The sequence below is a fragment of the Hoplias malabaricus genome, chromosome 3, assembly GCF_029633855.1.
Source record: "Hoplias malabaricus isolate fHopMal1 chromosome 3, fHopMal1.hap1, whole genome shotgun sequence".
Taxonomy (NCBI): domain Eukaryota; kingdom Metazoa; phylum Chordata; class Actinopteri; order Characiformes; family Erythrinidae; genus Hoplias; species Hoplias malabaricus.
The window spans coordinates 51,506,909-51,530,127 of NC_089802.1; the positions used below are offsets into that span (position 1 = coordinate 51,506,909).

The 23,219-nt window shown below is 37.3% G+C and overlaps 2 protein-coding genes across 2 annotated transcripts; one reads left to right on the top strand and one right to left on the bottom strand.

Moving 5' to 3' along the window:
* Nucleotides 1-944: 944 nt before the first annotated feature.
* p4htmb (prolyl 4-hydroxylase, transmembrane b) lies at nucleotides 945-9,304 on the top strand. Its single transcript, XM_066664145.1, has 9 exons — nucleotides 945-1,926; nucleotides 2,611-2,692; nucleotides 2,830-3,020; nucleotides 3,562-3,658; nucleotides 3,830-3,992; nucleotides 4,590-4,775; nucleotides 4,888-4,978; nucleotides 5,209-5,332; nucleotides 6,449-9,304. Exons 1-9 carry the CDS (start codon nucleotides 1,597-1,599, stop codon nucleotides 6,658-6,660), a joined length of 1,476 nt encoding a protein of 491 aa, XP_066520242.1. The 5' UTR covers nucleotides 945-1,596; the 3' UTR covers nucleotides 6,661-9,304.
* A 255-nt stretch (nucleotides 9,305-9,559) lies between these two features.
* On the bottom strand, nucleotides 9,560-20,803 carry slc26a6l1 (solute carrier family 26 member 6, like 1). Its single transcript, XM_066664821.1, has 19 exons — nucleotides 20,664-20,803; nucleotides 20,091-20,230; nucleotides 19,444-19,554; nucleotides 18,967-19,142; nucleotides 18,062-18,226; nucleotides 17,831-17,983; nucleotides 16,121-16,203; nucleotides 15,860-16,007; nucleotides 15,510-15,623; nucleotides 15,296-15,373; nucleotides 14,928-15,023; nucleotides 14,032-14,138; nucleotides 13,796-13,865; nucleotides 13,609-13,701; nucleotides 13,335-13,445; nucleotides 12,668-13,075; nucleotides 12,196-12,250; nucleotides 11,501-11,658; nucleotides 9,560-10,020 (listed from the first exon to the last, which is right to left on the bottom strand). Exons 1-19 carry the CDS (start codon nucleotides 20,801-20,803, stop codon nucleotides 9,997-9,999), a joined length of 2,430 nt encoding a protein of 809 aa, XP_066520918.1. The 3' UTR covers nucleotides 9,560-9,996.
* Nucleotides 20,804-23,219: the final 2,416 nt, after the last annotated feature.

Here is a 23,219-nt window from a genome sequence, read left to right on the forward strand (position 1 = left end):
TAATCAGAATTTGAAATATTACCACCTTTGAATTTGTAGAACTGAAATTCTTGAATAGAACTCGTAAATTTTCAAGAACACGTTTTCACTGTTATTATTCAAGGTTAATAAATTCAGATTTAAAAAATTCAAACAATATATTTTTAACTGTATACCCAAAGTTCATGTTTCCACATATTCATATCACATGCTCTGTTCACAGGGCCATTACAAAACATTTCCACAGTAAAAATTTCGTCATCTTCAGGATATCAATAGTCTGTTATATTGTGTCTTCAGTGAGCTGTTCAGAATTCTGAGACACTTTGAAAATACAGAGATAATAACCGCGGAAGGAAGCTAAACGTGTAGTTTTTCCAAAGTTTGGAAGTTGTCTTGGTATTTCGCCATCTAGCGGCGACAGAATGCAACTAATGCAGCATTTAAGGTGAAAGAGAAAATCCTAATGAATCGATTGCTCATCCTTGGTATCCTAGATGTGTACTTTGAATTTTTTTGTAACTCGTATTTTGGCATCTGAATTTGGTCTACCGTATTTGAGCAACTTCGAAATATATTGTTTGAATTTTTTGAGCTTGAATTTTTTTTTATCTGAATTTATTAACCTTGAATAATAACAGTGAAAACGTGTTCTTGAAAATGCACGAGTTCTGTTCAAGAGCAAATATATTCAGATGCATAATTTCAGTGCAAAAAAAAAATTCAGTGCTACAAATTCAAAGGTGGTAATATTTCAAAGTCTGATGAGACAGAGGTGCAGTGTGTTTGGGTGTAGATGCTCTGGGTCTCCAATGGGGGCGCTGTCAGCACGTCTCTGACCCTGGCCCAGTGCGCGGTCTGCGGTAAAGATACCGCAGTTGTCAGGGCAATGGCGCCTTATCACCTCCAGAGCGCTGTGTGCGGCGCAGAGGGATGGAACAGCTGCTGTTACGAGTAAACAGAGCTGAAGAGTTCAGCAGGTTCATAAACCTGCGACGCGACGAGGCTTCAAAACGGACGAGTTTCAGTAACGTCCTCGGGCGAAGCAGCTTGACGCGGGCTGTAACGATTTAGCTATGATACCTGAGTGAGAATAACGCCGCAGTGTTAGTGGGAAAGTAACGTTGGGTTTACTATGAACACTAGCGATAACGTATGTGAATCCACTGTGAGTAATGTTACAGATTTTTGTTTGTGCTTAGGTTAGCTAGCTAGTTCTGTTCCTTAGTTGCTGCGTGTTCTATTTTATTTTATTCGTCTTTCATTTTCAGCGAACGGGTAAAATGTTTCATTGCCAAATATTTTATTGTAACTGACATTATTACGGAACATTTTTCTTACAAAAGCTTTTCTAGCATCTAGCATTATAGCAAGAGTTGATGCAGTGTTCATAGTTAATGTTTTTTATACAACGCAGCCCTTAAAGAGGCAGTCTGTAGTGAGCAATAGTTAGCTGGCAGCGGGTCGGCGGTGTGACGATGCGTGTGTTGATGCGTGAACTTTCTGCTGCTGTAGCAGACACCAGCTCTGATTGAGACCCTCGTCAAATTATATCACATATATTCCCTGTTACTGAGCTGACCAATCCTTAAAGGTGTCTATGAGTAGAAATAAATCATGATGGACTCCCAGGACGACCCGAACGAGGACCCTGCTCCGTGTCCCTCTGCCCGGTCATTGCCTCGGGAGCGGATCCCGGTGCAGAAGAGCAGCGTGTGCTCCCGGTCCTACTTCATGGTGGTGATGGTGTTCTTCCACGTTTACGTGCTCAATGTTATTGCCCTGTTGCTGTACGTGCACTACAGCAGCGGATCCGCGGAGAGCGGCTCTGGCAGGGACTACAGCAGCAGGAGCAGCGCGCACACGACACCACAGCCACCGCATACAACACCTGCCGAGCCTGGATTCTCCAGAAAAGTGCAGCTTCCACGGATTGAGGGAATACGGGTTAGCAAATGATCACATTTACACTATATAATTCACACAGTGCACTGATTCAATTTAGTATTAAGGTATGTTATTTAGAAGTGGTGTACCTCACTGGCTTGTCATATAGTCATTCCTTAACTCCCTCACTTATGCATATACATACATTTACTCACACACATAGTCAAACTTTCACTCTCTAACATTTAAAGGACCACCAGAAGAGGTCTTATTCAGTGATTCACATCAGTGACTGTACAGGTTATTGTTTTCGTATGCACTTTAGATTAGATTACCAATAAAGTTTATCCATGGATTAGTATATGCTTCCTCCTCCTCTACACTAAATATATTTACAGATATGGAAAAATGTTTTAGTTTTCTTTTCTCAAAACGACACCCAAAAGCACACTTTTTTAATATTGTAAATGGTATCTAGAAAATAAACCTGCTATTTAGTTTTATGCATAGCCTGGTTCTCAGCAAACTGGATACATTGTAGTTAAAGTGTAAATATTTTGTATAATCACGCCATTGAGGGTGTCACAGTGGAAAGGACATGGTGCCCCAGTGATTCTGGGTACTGAATAAGCGGTTGTGCTCTGTGATTCTGAACTGGATAAGCCGTTGCAATTAATGACCCAAATCAATATAATTCTCAATCCTTATTCACAATAGCATTTATAGAAATATTTTTCTTCTCAGGTGGGCCATGTCCAGAAAGTGTCTCTGATCCCTGGAAAAATACATGAGATGAAGACCCTGAGTCTAAAGCCCTTGCTCTTTGGTATATGTACTTGTTTTACGTCTGTGTGTTGAGTCCTGGTGTACATTGTATTTGTGTTTAGCACAGACATATCATTGATCTGAATGTCATGGTGGTGTTCGTGTTTTGTGTGTGTGCATGTGCGTGTACTGCTGCAGAAATCCCTCATTTCCTCTCAGAGGAGGAGTGTGCAGTGGTGGTACGTCTGGCTCAGCTGAAAGGCCTGATGGAGAGTCAGGTAATGGTGCCTGAGGGACAGGAGGAGCTAAACCAGCAGCTCAACCTCAGCCCTGAAGAAATCTTCCATTTGCTTGACCTCAACCAGGATGGCCAGCTGCAGCCACATGAGGTCTGTGTACATGCGTATACAGTAGTGGTAAACAAGTATTCAGACACTTTTGTTTTTCTTGTTATTTAATATGCTCAAAGTGCATATAATCTAATTTTAATATCACAATTTGCATAACCTTTCACTTTGTACTATTCAGTATGAATTGAATCTATGTATTCAAAGATGTAAATAAAAATGTCTGTGAAGAAATTGTCCACACAACAAAAAATACTAATATTAGTTGGTTATTTTTGTTTGTTTTTTTGCAAAGCTGCTGATGTCCGTTCTAGCTTTGGGGTGTCCTAAAATAAATAACCTATTTGCAGTATTATGGTTTAACTTTTTCCCATTCCTCTCGCCATACATTGACAATGTCAATACTGTCTATTGTCTTCGTGTTACAATGATCTCCTCACTGTACCAGTTTCCTCTCGCTGTATTTGTGCTCACATGTTTGTGTCATTGGCCAGCTTTGTGCTTGTCTTTGTGTGTTATTCCATACTTTACTATTTATCTTTGATATGATATGTAATATTCAAACCATTCCTTCTTGCTGCAGATTTTGACACATTCTCGAGTGAGAGATGGCATCTGGTTGACTCCCGAGAATCTTAGGGAAATCTATGCTGGCCTCAAAGCTGACCATGATGGCAATGGTAAGCAATATATACTTAATTTGTCATGGCCAGTCATGTTTGTATGTCTTCTTATACAAAGCACTTTACAAATAAAATGTAGTAGTATTATTTATGTTATTATTAAGAGTGTAATGGGTTTGCAATTTTAATATAAAGTAATTTATGCTGCCATGTTTGTGTTTACTTTAGGCCTACTAAGTTTGCAGGAGTTTGAGCAGCTGAGCAGTGATGCATTCCAACGTTTCCTTCTTCAGCGAGGCGTGAAGAGGAGTCAGTTGGTGAGGAACAGCAGACACACATGGCTGTATCAGGGACAGGGAGCACATCAGGTTCTCAGAGAGCTCCGCAACAGGTATCCCCTTGCCACCCTGTACTTTTATCAACCACCTCTTGTCTCACCGTTGCTGAAAAATCTAATCTCCCCATATTTTTATTCCAAAATTGACCAAGATATGTATTGTGCTTCTTATATTTTCACTGGAGCTACGAATCAATGTTGTTTATGAAGCAAAAGTAGTCTAATGAAGGAGTATGCTGACCAGTTAACATTGTGCCAACCCTTCCATCAAACTATGTCAGTAAAGGGGAACTCTAATTCTAATTCTAACCTTGTATTTTCAGATTTCAGGTTTTGATTCATATGATCATTTTACATAAGTTAATAAAACAGAAACTCAAACTAATTATGTATTTATGGTTGCAGATGTTTTGATCCCTGATATCACAATTATCACAATAATTGTAAAGAAGTCTGAGTAATGAGGTTTTCTACAATGGTTCATTTCACCTCAGATCACTTTGAAAGTCTTTATGCCTCAACTTTTGTGAATTTTTCAAAGACTGCTTTAGACTGCTGATGTGTAGAAAACACAATAGCCTGAATTATGACCATTCTTTTGACTATTTCTATAAATATTATATATTTCAACCTACATTTTTTTTCTTGTAGAGTCATAAGTTTAACAAGGCTCCCACCTACTTTGGTGGAGTTGAGTGAACCTCTTCAGGTGGTACGCTATGAGCAAGGTGGTCATTATCACGCTCATCATGACAGTGGACCAGTCTATCCTGAGACGACCTGCACACACACTCTGCTTGCTGCCAACACTACTTCACCCTTTCAAACATCCTGCAGGTGGGCCCAACAACACTGAAAGGCTGTCTATCGATTAAAAAGTCTTTTTTTGACTGAAAAGATTCCGTTATCTTCTTCTCTTCTTCCTCCTATGTTTCTGTTGTGTTTCCAGGTACATTACTGTACTGTTTTACCTGAACAATGTAGAGGAAGGAGGGGAAACTACTTTTCCTGTGGCAGACAACAGGACATATGAAGAAGTGGTAGGTCTGTTTGGAACTTTGCACTAAAATAAACCTTTTAAGACTAAGTTTAGAGAGTGTGATCTATACACCTGAAAACAATTTTATATATCAGGCTTTGTATATTTTTATGCCAACAATTGGCCCTTTTGTTGCTGTTTTTGTTTTTGTTTTGTTTTTTGTTTAAAACTCTGTTGAATGATTTGCTGAACTGCACTTATCTGAAAATAACATGTTTGTGTAATCTCCAGTCACTTATACAAAACGATGTGGATCTGTTGGACACTCGGAAGCACTGTGATAAAGGCAACTTGAGAGTAAAGCCCACCAAAGGGACAGCAGTGTTTTGGTACAACTACCTCTCTGATGGCAGAGGTATGGATAATGACAAGTTGTTTATGTTGTGTGCAATTTACAGCTTTTAGGTTATTGTGCATTACATAGCTATGCAGACACATTTGGTTAATTTTACTTTTTAATTACCTTACTGTGTTCACCCAATGCAGGCCAAGATTAATGTTTCATTTATAAATATATGAAAGGGAGGTTTAAAGAAAAGAAAATATATATAAATTCTAAATAAATAAGCATATCATAACAAACAAATCCTGTCAGCATTGGTGCTCCGTGCTGATATAATTGCTTTATATTTTATATATTTCTGTGGTATTAATTTATTTCTTTGAAAAACAATACTTTTCAGGTTAGGCTGATCTAAAAACTGCCTCTTTTCAAGTTCTGTCCCTGATTAATCAAATGCATGTATAGTGTTGGCCCAACAGCACTTTATCATCCCTAATCCTGAGCTCAATCTGCCTGAAATACCCAGGAGTAGTGTCAGTTATATCTTTAGTTTTGAAATACAAACAGCTGTTATCTACTATGTTTTTTCCTCTCCTTTTTTGTAAACATTATCTTTTCTCTATTATTTTGTTAAAGGTTAATTTAACTCATGTTTTGATACATTTTCAAATATGGCCAGATGTCCAGTTTTAGGATGGACAGTTCTGTTTTTCAGCTCCCTGTCTCAGAGAAGATAGAGTCAAGTCAGAGATGCTTACAATAAAGCAGATATTATTTTTAAAAAGGGCAAAGCTGACACTGAAAATGAGAAAAATAAGCCGAGGCCAAGCACAAGAACAAACCGCAAAATACTCCAGAGCCGAAAAGGGCAAAGTGCAAAGGCAAAAATAAAGAGAAACAAAGAAAGATGTTGGTACATGTGAAGACAAAATAGAAGAAAACACCCACTGTGCCAGTATACCCTCCCCACCCATATCCAATTAATGTCCTTTTTGGTGTGTAGTGTTTTTATTTTTGGGGTCATGGAGGTAGCCACCCTACTGTCCATAAGTTTGTGAATATGAGTGACTGTGTGAGGGTGTCATGCCCTGTGATGGACTGGCACCTTGTGACTCCAGGTAAGCAGTTACAGAAAATAAATTAATGATATGCCTTTTTTTCATGTTTTTGTTTTATTGCCTCCTGAAGGCTGGGTGGGTGAACAGGATGAGTATTCACTACATGGAGGCTGCGTGGTCACACGAGGGACTAAATGGGTGGCCAACAACTGGATCAATGTAGACCCTGACTACCATCGGCAGGTCCGCTACCAGCAGCTCGTCTCTCTGCAGCAGGAGTCTCAGGACCAGCAACCCAACATGAACCCAAAACAGCACACAGATACACACCAAGACCTGTAAACACACTCATACACACGCACATTAAATCACAATGTTTATACATAGACCGATTGAAACACCAAAATTATACAAACACATACATATATGCACTCAGGCACAAACCTGCAAACACGGGCATGTTAATTAGCACATAAGCACATGGTAAGCACTTTTAAACACACACACAATGGGCATTCAATTCTAGTTCTAGAGAGCTAGTGTCCAGAGTTTGCTGATTCCATAAGATGGATTCAGTTTTGCCAGCTTCTTATTAATACTTTCCATTCCATTTCAAATACTGCAGCAGTAACATTTTGGAAAATTCTAATTTGAAGTTGGCAAGTAAGAATCTAACTTCAGCATTGTGGTGAATCTCCTTCTCAAACACACCATATGCAGCTTAATTGCCAGGATTAGCTGGTGTGTTAGAGCTCCGTTAACACCAAACAGGCCACATTCTGAACTTGTCCAATACAGTGAAGCTCAAACAATACTCATTTTAACATGCCCTCATTGACTTGGCCTTGACATTTCCTATTTGGGGAATTCCAAATGCAATGCTAATGCAAATCATTGCAGTTTTATGCAGCGTCCTATTCAATGCTGTTTATAAGTCAAAATGACATTTTTAAAAAAACAAATATTTTAAAACTATAATATTCATTTTGCTACAACAATACTGCAGCAGCATACTCAATTATCCAATTTTGTTAAAACCACAGTAAGAACAAAAAAAAAAAAAAAGCAAAACTCCATGGTGTAATACAATGTCTCTATCCACGCAAAGTAATTTTTGAAAAAGGTTTACAGTTAGCATATTCACGATTTTGAATTATATTGTTTGCATGGCTAACTAATTAGCCCAGTGAGGCTAATATAGCTGATGGCAAGTGCTTTCTGGTTGAAAAATTTGCTTCACACTGTCCCTTATCTGCTCCAACTGGCCTTTTGTTTAACCATAAGTGTGACACTATTCCAGTGAGTGACTTCATGTTGATGAAGACATGTTAAAATGGTCTTAAAACATGATCACATAACAAAATGCCCAGAGCACACAGACTGAATTTACTTTAACAAACACCAACAACCCAAATGTTGAATTGTTGTTGGTTGAGAATCTCTGGAATGTTTTCCACTGACAATGCGCACTCACCAAACAACTCACTCACAATTATCAGTTCCACTTCTTCAATAGATAAAGGAGGTGTGTTGGTGTGTGTTAGGAATATTTCAGTGTGCAATGGTCTTATGTTAGAGACACCTTGGTGGGGAAAGTGTTCACACTGTTTTTCTAAATGTGTCAAAAACATGTCTTTTTTTGGCTGCGCACACTGCATTTACCTGTTGCAGCTGTTTCAGCAATAACATGGTAACTGTCAATAGACTGTGACGGCCATTTTGATATGTACAATCACAAAATGTTAGCAGGCGATCTAGAACTCAATTGATAGTGTGCTACTAGTAGTAAAACATGCAAACTAAAAATGTTTTGGTAATTTGGTTCCTGAAATCATATCTAAGATTGTAGCTGACACTTAAGACCTGCCTTCTTTTAAATCTGAGCAGGGAGCATGACGCACAAAATAAAGTCACATATGGCCACACAAAATTAATCTCCCCTGTTTTTAACAATAGAACTTGCCTGAGTCATGCATACAGTGTGAACCATCCCTAATCATATAGTTGTGTTTATTGCTGTGTTGAATGAATGAATCAAAGGCAAAACCAACCTATTAGCTATGGTCACATTTATTAGTTACCCATCTCCTTGGTCATGTCATCTTAGCATAACAAGAGTAGCATGGCTATGCCAGTAGAGAGAGAAAAACATGGAATTAAACAAACAAACAAAAGAAACGTAGACACACATAGATAACACAAACACTGCCTGGCCTGCATGATATATACAGCCTGTGTTCTCTTATACGACCTAGACATTCAACACTGAATGAAGCTTTAACTAAACCTTCCCTAGAGGTAAAATGTTTTAGGATGGATTCAGGGATAAGAGTATTGAGATTTATGCAATTGTGAAAGACAATGTTTTTGTTTCTCTGTCACACTCTGTAGAATGCGGAAGGTACCTTTATTTGTTCATGGGAATGCAGCCATATTTTATAACCTTTTGTTTACATACTTATGCACTACAGCACCTCCTAAGGAGTGTGAAAGAATGTTCACTTGAGTTTTGATAAAAGTAAGTAGGTCTATATATGTTGCAACATTTCTGAGGGAAACAGATGTGGTCAGCAACAACTGGTAATAGTTTGGTTTAGTTTAGTCATAAATAGTTAATCCTTTTAAATGTACCTGAGGTTTGTATGTTAAATCAAACCACTGTCTCCTGATCAGATGTCTCATAATCATTCCCTCAGTGAAAAAAAAAGCATTTCTAAACTGATCCTTGCACATATTCTATAGTGGTGTTCATGATGATTACTTATTTATTATTTATCTTAATTATTTATTCAGTCAGTAAAATGTCCTGTTTTTTTACTTGCATCCAAAGAAATCTGTTTGATGCTTGTACAGATTTATTTTATTTATAATATTAATTATTGTACAGAATTGAAGTGTTCCCAGAGTACCAAGTGACAAATAAAATAACTGGCATTTATCTTTGAACCTGTTTGAAAGATGTTACATTTTTAAAAAATAAATTGGAAATACAGTGCATATTTGTCAGTGTTTATTAAGAAACAGTTAAATATAATTTGTGTGTGTGCTACAATAATTAAATATATATCTTATTATATATACTCCCAAATACATTTATGGAACCTAACATATATTGCAAATCCATATACATATGAATATTCACTTCTCTAATAAATTAGCCCTTGCAACAAATTAACCATATATGTGAAACATTTTGAACACCTCTTAAGCCTTAAAAGGCATTATTTGATTCCATCTACTTAAAATAAAGTTGTTACTACAGCTTCTCCTGATTATTAGGCTGTAGTTTTCAATTTAAACACATTTTCAAAATGAAATGCTGTTTATCACCACTGCTAAGACTGGAAACGCATGAAGTGCTATTAAAGACGAAAATGGTTGATATATGATTCTTCACTGCAAGGGCTTAAATGTAATATATAATTCACAAATGTCAGGGACCAGCCCCAAATATGAGCTTCCTCATTGTTTATGTAAATATAACATACAAGTATCTGTTAATGAGCAGTGAACTGCTAAATATAAATACATTTATATTATGAACAGTAGCATTGAAAGATTCTATTAGTATTAAGATATTACATAGTCATCCCAGTCATATATTAATGCTGAAATCTGCCCGAGTTGCAAAAGTGTGTGACTGGAATAGACGGCAGGAAATGTAGATAGGACAAACTCTCATAGTTTGGTGGTGCTCATATCCTGCAATGACAAATTGTAGACATAAACACATTTAAACATTATGCACATTCTCTATTATAAACATTTCATTTATATTAACACTTATTTTTACATATAAAGATGACCCAAGATGATTATGCCCAAAATGACATGATTAAAATCCTACATTGTAATGTACCTATATTACAGTCAAGAATATTTGTTCTTCTGTATCAGACATTAGTTTTTCTTAATTTAACTAATTGAATTTCACACTATAGCCAAGTATATATAACATGCTTGAAGCCACTTTATTTGTTTATTTGTCATTTTGCAATCATCTTAAGCTTAACCTTTTACCCATTATGTTTTTAGGGAGCAATGTTAGGGAGTTATCTGAAACACACTTTTTTTTAGAATTTGATAGTATTGTTTAACATGGTTTGTGGTGTAAAGCTATGACTTCCTTCAGTAATGAGTTGCTAAAACCCTTCTAAACCTTCTTTGTCTTTACAAACAACAGTTTCAAACAATTTCATAAACAATAACTTAAAAAGTCATGTTACATTTAAAGCCATATTAACATCCAAGATGACGAAAGGAATTTGGCTGCTTTTTCACACTTTGCATTTATGTAGCATTAACATTGTAAGCTCAAATTGAACTGCAGAAGATGCTTGCAAACCAAGACTGAGTCAACTCCAAGAATTTCAACTCCATGAATCATTGGCCAACAGCTGATCAGATGCTAGATGCTCATGGAAATTATTCTTTGGAAGTCTACTCCTACTAAGTACTTTAATATGTGTGTTCATATTTTCCAATGTTTCCTGTTTAGAGAAATCATTTTACACATGGCACAAGGAAAACATTGCAGTGTCTGCCGCTATGTGGCATGAGCATGGGGAAGACAGAGGGTTTATTTTAAAAGTGTGAATACATTTTGTTAATGATATGAGTCAATTATTTTTATCTTAAAAAACCCCTCTTCTTTCACCATAGTCCAACAACATGGGGCAGATATTACTCTGAAACATCTACTGTTAATTTCACAGTCTGGTTGTGGAACCGTCCCGCTGAGCTGTATCTCTGTTCACTTGGAGAACGCTAGTATAAAGTCGAACTAGATAGTGAAGTGGAGTAAACTCACAACCGTCCTTCGAGTGTTGTTGCCATAAAAATAACAAACAGACTTTTTTTTTTTCACTGATGAAAAGTACAAACTATTTCATCATAGTTCTCGTCATCAGATGTTCTTCTTATTTACTTCTATTCTAGTTTTTATTATGAAAATTAGATCATTAACCAATATTTCATTATAGTTTTCATTAATACAACTTAACACTGCCTGGCCATGAGGGTTTTTTTTATTGTTTTGTTGGTGTTTACCTATTAGAATTTTATTGCAGGTCTATGGCCTTAGGCAATTAATATTAAACAATTAGTTGCTTAGGCAATTTAGTTGCTGTACAACACAGGCTGTATGTGGGTAAGTCTGTGTTTGTAGGTCTGTAGAGCTCACCACTCTTTTTTCATAGCTTGTTATTTCAATGCTTGGCAGAGTTCCTGCTCCACGATTGTTGAGGCAGTACAGCACTGCATCATGCACTGTAGCGAAGAGACTGTCTTTGCTGATGTCTGAAAAGAACCCACCTTGCTCCAGCTGTTCCACCACTGGGGCTAGAGTAAAAACAACAAAAACAACAATAATAATAATAAGAAAAATCTGAACAAAAGCAATAGGGTCCTATGCACTTATTTAGAGTGCTTGAACCCTAATTAACACATTTTTTCCCTTATTTAACACTAATTAGAGCCCATGAATTTTTGTTGTATTGAGGGACATGTTATCAGTTTGTCTATAATTGGAGTTATACTACAAGAGTATTTTGGGAGTTGGGCCATGCCCATGCTCCTCCCCCCAGGCCTATTTATACCCTTCAACCTCACGTAATCTGTGTGACAATCAAGTCGCTCCCAACTCCATCCCAAATTCCTCTGAGTTTGCCTCCCCCGTTCCAAGCTATAGGGTACTATACTAGCAAATTAGTAGGTTAAACCTCTGTAGGTTTGCTGGCAGATTACATACTATCATAATCATGAAAACTTTGAAAGAATTTTGAAACAATGTTTAAACAGGAAATGAATAGCAAGAAAAACTCAATACTTTGTCATATTGCCTATAAAAACCCAAAATACAAATCAAGTCATGCTCACCTTGACAGCCTGCCATGTATATATCAACATCAATTTCCCCAAAATCATGGTATATCTGTTTCAACAATGGAGAGACATTTGAATTGCTGTCAGTTTTATGTTCTACATTCTTTATTTTATATATCATATATAAAATAATAATCATATATATTTATGTACATGTATTAGATCTTTTGTAAGTCGCTTTGGATAAAAGCGTCTGCCAAATGCATAAATGTAAATGTAAATGTAGATTAGATAAAATAATCCTTTAATAATCCCACAGTGGGGAAATTTACAATGTTACAGCAGCAGAGGTAGAGCAAGGCACATATCAATAAAAAAGCAGAAACAAAAACTACAATCTAAAAATGTGTATACTATATTAATAGAAATCTAAACAAAAAATAATTAGAATATTACATTTAAAAATTGCACATAAACCTTAATTATTCATTAATATATTAAAGTTCCATTTCAAGTCATGACTCACATTTCTCAGCGTTTTTATGGCCACTATATCAATGAAGTTGGCTGGAGAAAGGTCCAGAATGATAGAGTGAATATCCCATGTCCATTTACCCAGTGATCCCAGTGAAACTCTCTCCAGATCCCTGCTGAATGTATCCTCACTGCTGGATTCTAATGTAGTGATATCCCCATCCTGTAAATCTGACATTGACCCAAGTGTAGTGGTCTCGGGGTCCGTGCCTTTCAGGTATACCCAGCTGTTTCGTGGTGTCTCGGGCATAACAAACACTGTACTGTTTTCACGCACCTTCCAGCTTAAATTCTCTTCTTGAACAATGTCCCCGCTCATTTCTTTCAACTGTCCCATCTTTTCTTCAACTGAGAACACGCTCCCTTTGGCTCTCTGAGATGCTGCTCTAAGAGCTTGTTTCTTCATACAGAAAATAAGAGATAGTGAATCGGTACAATGTAGACATTTTTAACATTCAAGTTAGTAAGACTGAGTAGTCAAAAGCAAATTCTGAATCATACATGAAGATCAGTAAGTTTTAAATATTTTTGGAAAAGTAAAATCTTATTCAAATAATATTGATGTAATTTACATTTATATGATTGACTATATTTGTTGTTTGTGGAGCGATCTTCAGGAAGTTAGACTCCTTTAAATGAGTATTTTGTAATATCCTGACCTGTCGTTTTGCTTCTCTTCTTGCTCTTCTTGCAGCTCTCCTCTCTCTTTTTCTCTGCTTGGCTTCTTGTCTACGCTTATAAGTGATCATTTTAGTGATGTCCAAGCCACTCTGTAATCACAACCACCACAAATGTAAAAGAGTAAAACATCCATACTCATGTTACTGGTATATGAAAAATATTGTGACATAAATATTACAGATACAAGTATGTGTGTTTTGGGGGCAGGGGTGGACACCAGTGCATTATCTTACTATTAGAAAAAGCTCACACCTTTTGTTTGAGCGCTTCCAGGTAGAGTTCAGCATTAGCAAAGTACACAGTGGCTGAAGAGCGAAATATGGTTATGCCTGGTACCTCCCTGACCTGTCAGACAGATAAATAAATTCAAACAAAGATGCAGTGCATCTTGTTTTTAATTTTTTTTATCACATATCACACAGATTTAAACGAGTATCACCTCGGTGTGTGTTTCCATGTCCAAATAAAGCTCAGTGCCAGGAAGATGCCCCAACACAGAATACCTGGGCCTTAAGAGGGGGAACCAGTCATGTAAAAATAATTAGATAAGGAAACTAAAGGACAACACATTGTGTAGAGTGGTGAAGTATAACAATTTTGTATTAAATCTTAAGATCTGGACATGGATAAAGAGTCTTAAAAAGTATGAAAAAGAAAAGGAAGTATGAGTCAAACCTTTGTGTCCTAAGGATAACAGTGAGAAGGGCAAAGCTAATGGAGGCTCCCAGACCCATGTCCAGATTAAAGAGGACAGTGGACACCCATGTCACTATCCACACCAACTACATGGAAGAAATACACAATGCAGCAGATGCAAAAATAATAGAAACTGACATACAGATTAATTACTCAACATGTTAAATACATTCAGGGTACATAATTTACCCAACCCATTTTATTATGTAACATTTCCCAGTTTCATAACCTAGTGTCTTACATCAAATATTTATAGCAAAATAATAATATTCATTCATCCATCCATCCATTATCTGTAACCGCTTATCCAATTTTAGGGTCGCGGGGGGTCCAGAGCCTACCTGGAATCATCGGGCGCAAGGCGGGAATAAACCCTGGAGGGGGTGTCAGTCATTCACAGGGCAACGCAGACACACACACACACATTCACTCACACACTCACACTTACGGACACTTTTGAGTCGCCAATCCACCTACCAACGTGTGTTTTTGGACTGTGGGAGGAAACCGGAGCACCCAGAGGAAACCCACGCAGACACGGGGAGAACACACCAACTCCTCACAGACAGTCACCCGGAGCGGGAATCAAACCCACAACCTCCAGGTCCCTGGAGCTATGTGACACTACCTGCTGCACCACCGTGCCACCAAATTAATAATACATGAAACTTAATACATTTTAATACATTAATACAGGGTGTGTTCCTGCCTTGCGCCCAGTGATTCCAAGTAGGAACTGGACCCACCGCGACACTGAACTGGACAAGCGGTTACAGAAAATGAATGAATGATTGGGTAAAAAAATAAAACAATGCTATATATTCCCTATATAGGAAGGAGGTAAATCAAAGATAAAATAAATGCTTGCATCCTACCAGATCAATTTTGCTGCTTTTCCACAGTGAGACAATGTCAGCGTACTGTTTGAACATCCCCTTCAAGTTCACAAAGACAATGGCAGAAAGCACTGCCTACAAACACACACACACAGCTGTGAAATCAGATGCTGTATATTCAGTAATCAGACACAGAATGTGTACTTTATTTGATTGTGGTTAAAATGTGGTAGCAGGTTTTTGCTCAGTCTCTTTTCCATTTTTAAGTATAATTTTGACTTCATCTTGCCACCTTTATATGGGTAATATTTGACAATACTCATAACGTTTCTGGTCTAAAAACTAACTTTTCTTTTTACATCCCAGCAATCCAAGTCTTAGATTTATGATAGATCATTAAGTCCTACCTTGGGCAGTTCCTGAAACAGTGGGCCCAACTTCAACACAGTCACCAACACAATCACTGCTGATGCGACACCTGCCATCTATAGCAACATGGTACAGCAAAATGTAAGCTTTTATATTTGATGAATCTATGAATCAATCTCTCTTTCTCTCTCTCTCTCTCTCTCTCTCTCTCTCTCTCTCTCTCTCTCTCTCTCTCTCTATGGTATGTCTTGCCTGTGTTTTGCCTCCAGTGGTCTCCTGAACGAGGCTGCGAGACATTGAGGCACAGACAGAGTAACAATGGAAGAACCCTCCAACTGTATTACTGAGCCCCAGAGCCACTAGCTCCTGGAAAATTGTCAGAAAGAAACCAGTTACAATTCACTGTATATTTTGTCTGTTTGAATTTTAATGGTTAAAACATTTTTCAACACAATGTAAAATATACAAGTCTGTTTTTTATTAAAAGGATTTTTTAAATTATTATTTTAATGATTTTTATTTCAGATATATTATGTTACAAAAATGTATATTTAACTAATAAGATATTACTCCCCATATCCTGTGTCTGATCTGTGTCTCACCTGATTGCTGTCCACCTTATAACCATGTTTGAGAGCAAATGTTTTGCCCAACGAGATAGAGATGGCATAGCCCACAATAGCCAAGGCAAAAGCATCGACAACCACCTCACCAAAGATGTTAGTGTTTGGCAGGGTGGGGGGTTGAAGACTGAGTGATTAAAAAAAAAAAAAGAAATTGTGATTACGTTGATATGAATTAAAGCATTATGAAAAATAAAGATGACATATATATTTTTCAAAACAAACAATCAAAAAACTCACCCACTGGGGATCTCCCCTACTATTGAAATATTATAGGTCTCATTTAGATGAGTGTAGTATGATATTACAGTTCCCACCACAATCTAAAGTAAAAAAATATACACTGTTGCGTGATCTGAGTCGTACTATTGATCTGTTATATATACAGATGATTTTATTTTCTTCCAAACACACACACAAAGTTTGGGCAAACCTGATCATTTTCAGAATTTTCTTTTTTAAAGCATTGGTTGTTCAGATTAGCAATTTCAGTCAAATATATCATATAGCAGACGAAGTGATATTTGAGCAGCTAAATTAAGTTTATAGGATTTAGAAATTGTGCAATAATTATTTAAACAAAATTAGTTTTGGTTGAAGGATGCTGGTGGAAGGTATTTTGGACCGTTCTTCTTCATAAAACATCTCCAGTTCAGTCAGGTTTGATGGTTTCTGAACACGGACAGCTCGCTTTAAATCACACTACAGATTTTCAAAAATATTCATGTCTGGGGACTGAGATGGCCATTCAAGAATGTTGTATTGTTCCTCTGCATGAATGCCTTTGTAGATTTTGAGCAGTGTTTAGGGTCTTTGTCTTATTGGAGTATCCAGCCTTGGCGCAACTTCAACTTGTCACTCATTCTTGAACATTGTTCTCAAGAATCTGCTGATATTGACTGGAAACCATGCAACCCTCAACTTTAACAAGAGTCCCAGTACCTGCACTGGTCACAGCCCCACAGCATGATGGAACCACCACCAAATCTTACTGTGGGTAGCAAGTGTTTTTCTTGGAATGCTGTGTTCTTTTTCCACCATGCATACCTCCCCTTATTATGTCCAAATAACTCAATTTTATTTTCATCAGTCCACAGCACCTTATTCCAAAATGAAGCTGGCTTGTCCACATGTGCTTTAGCATACCTCAAGGGACTCTGTTTGTGGCGTCTGCATTACTCTCCCATACAGCCTCTCCTGGTGCAAAGTGCGCTGAATAGTTGAACGATGCACAGTGACACTATCTGCAGCAAGATGATGTTGTAGGTCTTTGGGACTGGTCTGTGGGTTGACTATGACTGTTCTCACCATCCTTCGCCTCTGCTTATATGAGATTTTTCTTGGCCTGCCACTTCAGGCCTTAACTAGAACTGCCTGTGTTCTTCCATTTCCTCACTATGTTCCTCACAGGGGAAACTGACAGCTGAAATCTCTGAGATATCTTTTTGTAACATTCCCCTAAACCATGATGTTGAACTGTCTTTGTTTTCAGGTCATTTGAGAGTTGTTTTGAGACTCCCATGTTACCACTCTTCAGGGAAGGTGCAAAGAGAAGACAAACTTTCAATTGACCACATTAACCCTTTCTCATAATTTGATTCACCTGTGTATGTGGGTCAAGAGTCAATGAGCTTACGAAACAAAATTTTGTGTTCCAATAATTAGTGCTAAAGGTTTTCAAATCAATAAAACAACAAGAGTGCCCACATTTATGCACCTGCCTAATTTTGTTTAAATTATTATTGCACACTTTCTGTAAATCCTATAAACTTCATTTCACTTATCAAATATTACTGTGTCCGTCTGCTTCATGATATATTTAACTGAAATTGCTGGCCCGAACAACCAATGATTTTTAAAGGAAAATCATGATATATATATATATATATATATATATATGTGTGTATTCAACAAGAAATAAAGACAATTTTAATTAGAAATACAACATACAACAATAAGCTCCACTGGTATGGGCACAGGCAGTTTTTTCCTGAATTTGTTGTTCAATTCTTTAGCTGTGATGAGGACTATGATGGACACCCCACTGACCAGCACAGTGGGCAAATGTGTATTGGGCAGAAGCGAACATACGTCCACCAGTGTCTGCACATAGAAAAAGGAGTATAAGCATTCTCAAAACGGTGTTGTTGTTGGTTTGTTATGCCATGCTTTAGTACTTACATACAGCAGTGAGAGCGGTCCACTGTAACGGGTAGGAGACAGTCCAAAGATGTATTTTATCTGTGCCACTACAGCATGTGCTGCAGCTGCTGAGGTGTACCCTCTCACTAAAGGCTCTGACAGATATGTACCCACAAAGCCAAACTGCACCAAGCCTAGAATCACCTGACGAAGAAACAAATTTATATGTTAATTCCCTTATATTTTGTATGTAGATATAGATATAGATTTAGAAAAGTTATTTCTGGACAATATCTAATTTAGACATCCATATTACATTATTACACTGCTTGGTTTTGAAGTGTATTGAAGATTTTAACATCTTGATTTGTTCTATAAAATATTTTATTATCCATTATCCATTATCTGTAACCGCTTATCCAATTCTAGGGTCGCGGGGGGTCCAGAGCCTACCTGGAATCATTGGGCGCAAGGCGGGAATACACCCTGGAGGGGACGCCAGTCCTTCACAGGGCAACACAGACACACACACATTCACTCACACCTACGGACACTTTCAAGTCGCCAATCCACCTGCAACGTGTGTTTTTGGACTGTGGGAGGAAACCGGAGCACCCGGAGGAAACCCACGCGGACACGGGGAGAACACACCAACTCCTCACAGACAGTCACCCGGAGCGGGAATCGAACCCACAACCTCCAGGCCCCTGGAGCTGTGTGACTGCGACACTACCTGCTGCGCCACCGTGCCGTCATATTTTATTATACAAATTATAATTACACATTGTAAACTTAAATTATACATATTGTAATTATATTTTACAATTCACACTAGAGCTTAGACCTGGATTTTCTAATATGGACATGATGCCAACTTTAGAGGTCTAAAAGTGTGATGCATGTGTAAAACATTTTGCATATAGAAGTAAGAGTCATGGACAGACCTGTATTAATCCTGCCAGTACCGTAGTAGCAGCAGCGACCTGCACTCTGTACAGATCTCTAGCTGTGGTGTCCAACCCCACTGTTAAATTCATGCCATTAATGATTAGGAATTGTGCATCTGGAGCCAATCTCTCAGTAACACCCCCCACCATAATACTCAGAACTGTAAATGTGCCTACACACACAAATACACACACACACACACACACACAAACACATGTACAAAGAGGTGGGTAAGGCCAGGGTACACAAACATATCCTAAATGTTTACAGTTACAGTTACAACCTACAAAAATGTTTGCCATAATGGTCTTTGTGGTATCTGCATATTAAACTATTCAAATTGGGACAAAAGGGGAAATTCCAAATGCTAGATAGCATATGTAAATTCATTTCGCTCAAATTCAAGGAAAGACATTATTGCACATTGAAATTTACTTGATTTTTTTATATATGATTTTTAAATGTATCCTTACCTATAGAAATGTGCCTGGAAGATCCAAAGAAGAAATATACAAGAGCTGGATAAAAAGAGGTGTAGAGTCCAAACACAGGAGGCAGAGAAGCCAACAAAGCATAGGCCATTCCTACAAAAAAAAAACACACACATACATACACAACATCAACATTAACATTAAACATGATGGTGAAGTTAAATTATTCACTGTTCAGCCATAGCATTATAATAACCTCCTATACTCTACACTCTGGTTTCTAGTGGCCATACTGGTAGCTGTGGTGCATCATTTTGCTGCATACTTTGTCAGTCCATTTTGGTTCTGTTCTTCAGTGGTAAAGACCCCCAAAAGACCAAGACAAAGCAGATATTATTTGGGGTTCGGGAGAGTTAGGGACTAACAAAATATGCAGAGGAACAAATGGACTTTATCGTTGTCAAATGCACCTCAATAGTAAAGGAAGCAGATAAAATTAATGAGTATAGAAACAAGGAGGTCTTTTTTAATATTTTGGCTGATCAGTGTATAGCTCAGTCATATCCATTAATACAGAACAGCACTGACAGAGAAGAAGCGACTTTTAGTTTTATGGATTTCTGTGCCAGCATAAGAACTGGGTCAGTGAAATAATCCAAGAACAGCCTTTAATTTCAGTGTGCTTGTACCCTGTGGCAGGTGCATGATGCCCACACTGATCCCAGAGACAAGGTCAGGCATGCCATAATCCCAAATGGAATAACGAGGCAACCAGTACAGCACCGGCAAACATCCCACCACCCTGCGCTTCAGTGAAGGAATAGAACACCTGACAGAAGGAGAGACAGGTGAAAGAATAAATCAGTGCTATGAGAAACATAACATTAATGACAAGATGGACACACCACCATGTGATAACCCTGATAAATGTTGCTCAGATACACACACAGTGTAATTAAATGTAACACAAAGGTTATCACACACTCATTCATTCACTCACACCTGTGAACAATTTAATATAGCCAGTCAACCTACCGACATGTGTTTTCGGACTGGTGGTTTAATCTGAACACATCTGAACACTGTGAGAACCCAAGGAACACCTCACAGACACCCAAAAAAGAAGCAAAGACTGAACCCAGAATATCAGGGTCCTGTTGGCTTTGTGCCTCCTTAAATATATTTACATGGATATGATAACACAGATGATTCTGAATAACACAGGTTACATTTCTTAGCGCACAAAAGTTCACCAAACTAACCTGATTGCATTCTTCAGACGATAGGAGAGTGGAGTGCGTCTTTGTGAGATGTTGAGTCTCTGAGACAGCTCCTCCAGTCTCTCTTCATCCAGGATCTCTCTTTCCACACGGTAACTACCGCCATTTCTTCCAGTGACCATACTTGCAAAAGCCTAATACAGAGCTAACACAGACCGCAGTCTTCTTTCCCTTGTAGACTGCCTATGTTAATGCTATTTGTTCTTAAGAGGTATAGTGTAAAAAGGTGTAGTCTAAATGTGAGTCACACTCACAGACACTTTAAATAAAAAGGAGGTGGTTCATAGTGAAAGGGGATGTACTTTTAGCTAACCATTAATTAAAGACAATATCTAATATGCAAATTAATAAACTATGAATAAGACAATTTAACAACAATATTTAGTGAATGAATGTCTCTTATTATAAACCTGACATGCAGATATTAAAGCAATTAATTATTAAATGATTGAGGTACAATATATTCCTAATTCATTTCTTATGCTGAATCAGCCTTTTCTCTTATTAGTTTCCACTGGTTTGTCTGCCCCTTGTCAGCTGCACTGAGAGCATTTTCCACTCCGGTAACAAACTGTGTTGAGTAATACATGATTTGGACAAAGGACATGGGTAATTCATAATCTCATTACAGGAAACAAACAAGTATTTATCTATTAATCTATAAATGTCCATACTTCCCAAAAAAGTAAGTATAAAACAGCCTGTGTATATTAAAAGAGAATTTATTTGGCAAAATTCAATTATTAAAATGCAGACAAAGTCATTCAGGATGTTTCATTATATCACACTGCATTGTAGAGATTTACTGACTCATTTTTCTTTTTAGATTAAAAGACAGGAATCAAGAGTTGTAATATCTACGAATTTAGACACTGAAGTTACTAGCCAAATGACAAGTAAAAAGGTGTCATCTGAGATTTTGTATTTATTGCTGATAATGGTAAAATGGAACACAATTAGATAAACTAAACACTATTTATATAACTCTATGCTATGAGTGAATTTTAAATAACCCCATATATACCAGCTACTATACATGCATGAGTGTGTTTGTGTAAGTGTGTGTTATAAGCCAGTCCTAAAAGATGGTTTGCAAAATTATGCCTGAGGCATACATTTTCTCATAAGCATTTAGTGTAATAACTTTCTGTGAGGTACCTCTGAGAGGCTTTAAAACCTTATTCTGGAATCTGGTTATTCACTACTATAGACAACTTTCAGTGTCATTAGCATGGAGCACTGCAAACACTCTGTGGGATTTTTTTATTTTTTATATATAAACACATATTCCCACATTTTTTTGGAACATTTACACCTATGGATTGAATGGATTGTTCATTAAGCACAGGATGTTTAATTGTTAGGTTATTCCATAAACATTTTTTTCCAAGGGCAAAGCGGTCCCTGGTTAATATTTTCATTAATAATTGGACTGTCTGTTTAAAGGTTAGCCTCCATAGTGAGCGAACTATTGTCTGCAAACTGCTGATTACTTAATCCTTAAAATTTCCTTACTTATTATTCTTGAGAGCAGGGTTTGGCCGTTCATTTCATTAACTCAGGGCTTCATTTGTCTTCCTATATGTATTGATCAAGAGCAGCAAGGTATTTTCTAACCAGCACAAACAGGTCAAATCTGATATGCATTTCTGAAAGAAAAAAAAACAATAGAAAGAAAAGCAATTCTCTAAAATATGCTCAACAGAATATACAGTTCTTCCTACACATAACACTTATATATAACAGTTTCCTTTTCAGAATATGAGGGACTAACATATTATTCTTATAATGTGACCACTGTCAGCCATTGCTGTGTCTGATCCACTTGTACCACCACAACATACACTAACAAACACCACCACATCAGTATCACTGCTGCACTGAGAATGATCTACCACCCAAATCATACCTGCACTGTGGTAGTCCTGAGCATTGAAGAATGTGTGTATGTATGTATTTGCATTTGTGAGATTTAACTTGCATTTAAGAATGACACGCAATGTTTTTGGTTAATTTTTCTGAGCCCATGCAGTGATTTTCACTACAAAAATTAAATGTTTAATTCAGTGCCTTAGGGCCTGATGATCACAGATAGCCAATATTGGTTTTGGGTCTTGTTCCCCCCATACACAGATTTCTCTGGACAATCTGAATCATTGAATGATATTATTTTTTTACATGAAGGAATCCCCAGGCTTTTGTTTTTTGGTATATTATATTGAAAATATTATATTGTTTTTTCACTGTTTCACTAGTGTTTCACACTGTTTGTCCATTGTGTCCATCACAGAATGGTGAACCTCTCCCCATCTTTATTTCTGAAAGTCTTAACCTAAGAGTTCTTTTGCACATAACTGTTTTTCACATCTAACTGCAATACTTGTATGTTTATTCATATGCTTTACAGAGTTACAGCTTTAATGGCCTCTTTATCTGTAAAGGAGATATTAATTTTCCAAGACTGTAATGTTTGTTTGGATAAAAAAAATAAAGATGGCCTCCAAATGTAATATTATAATTATTTTAAACCAAAATAAA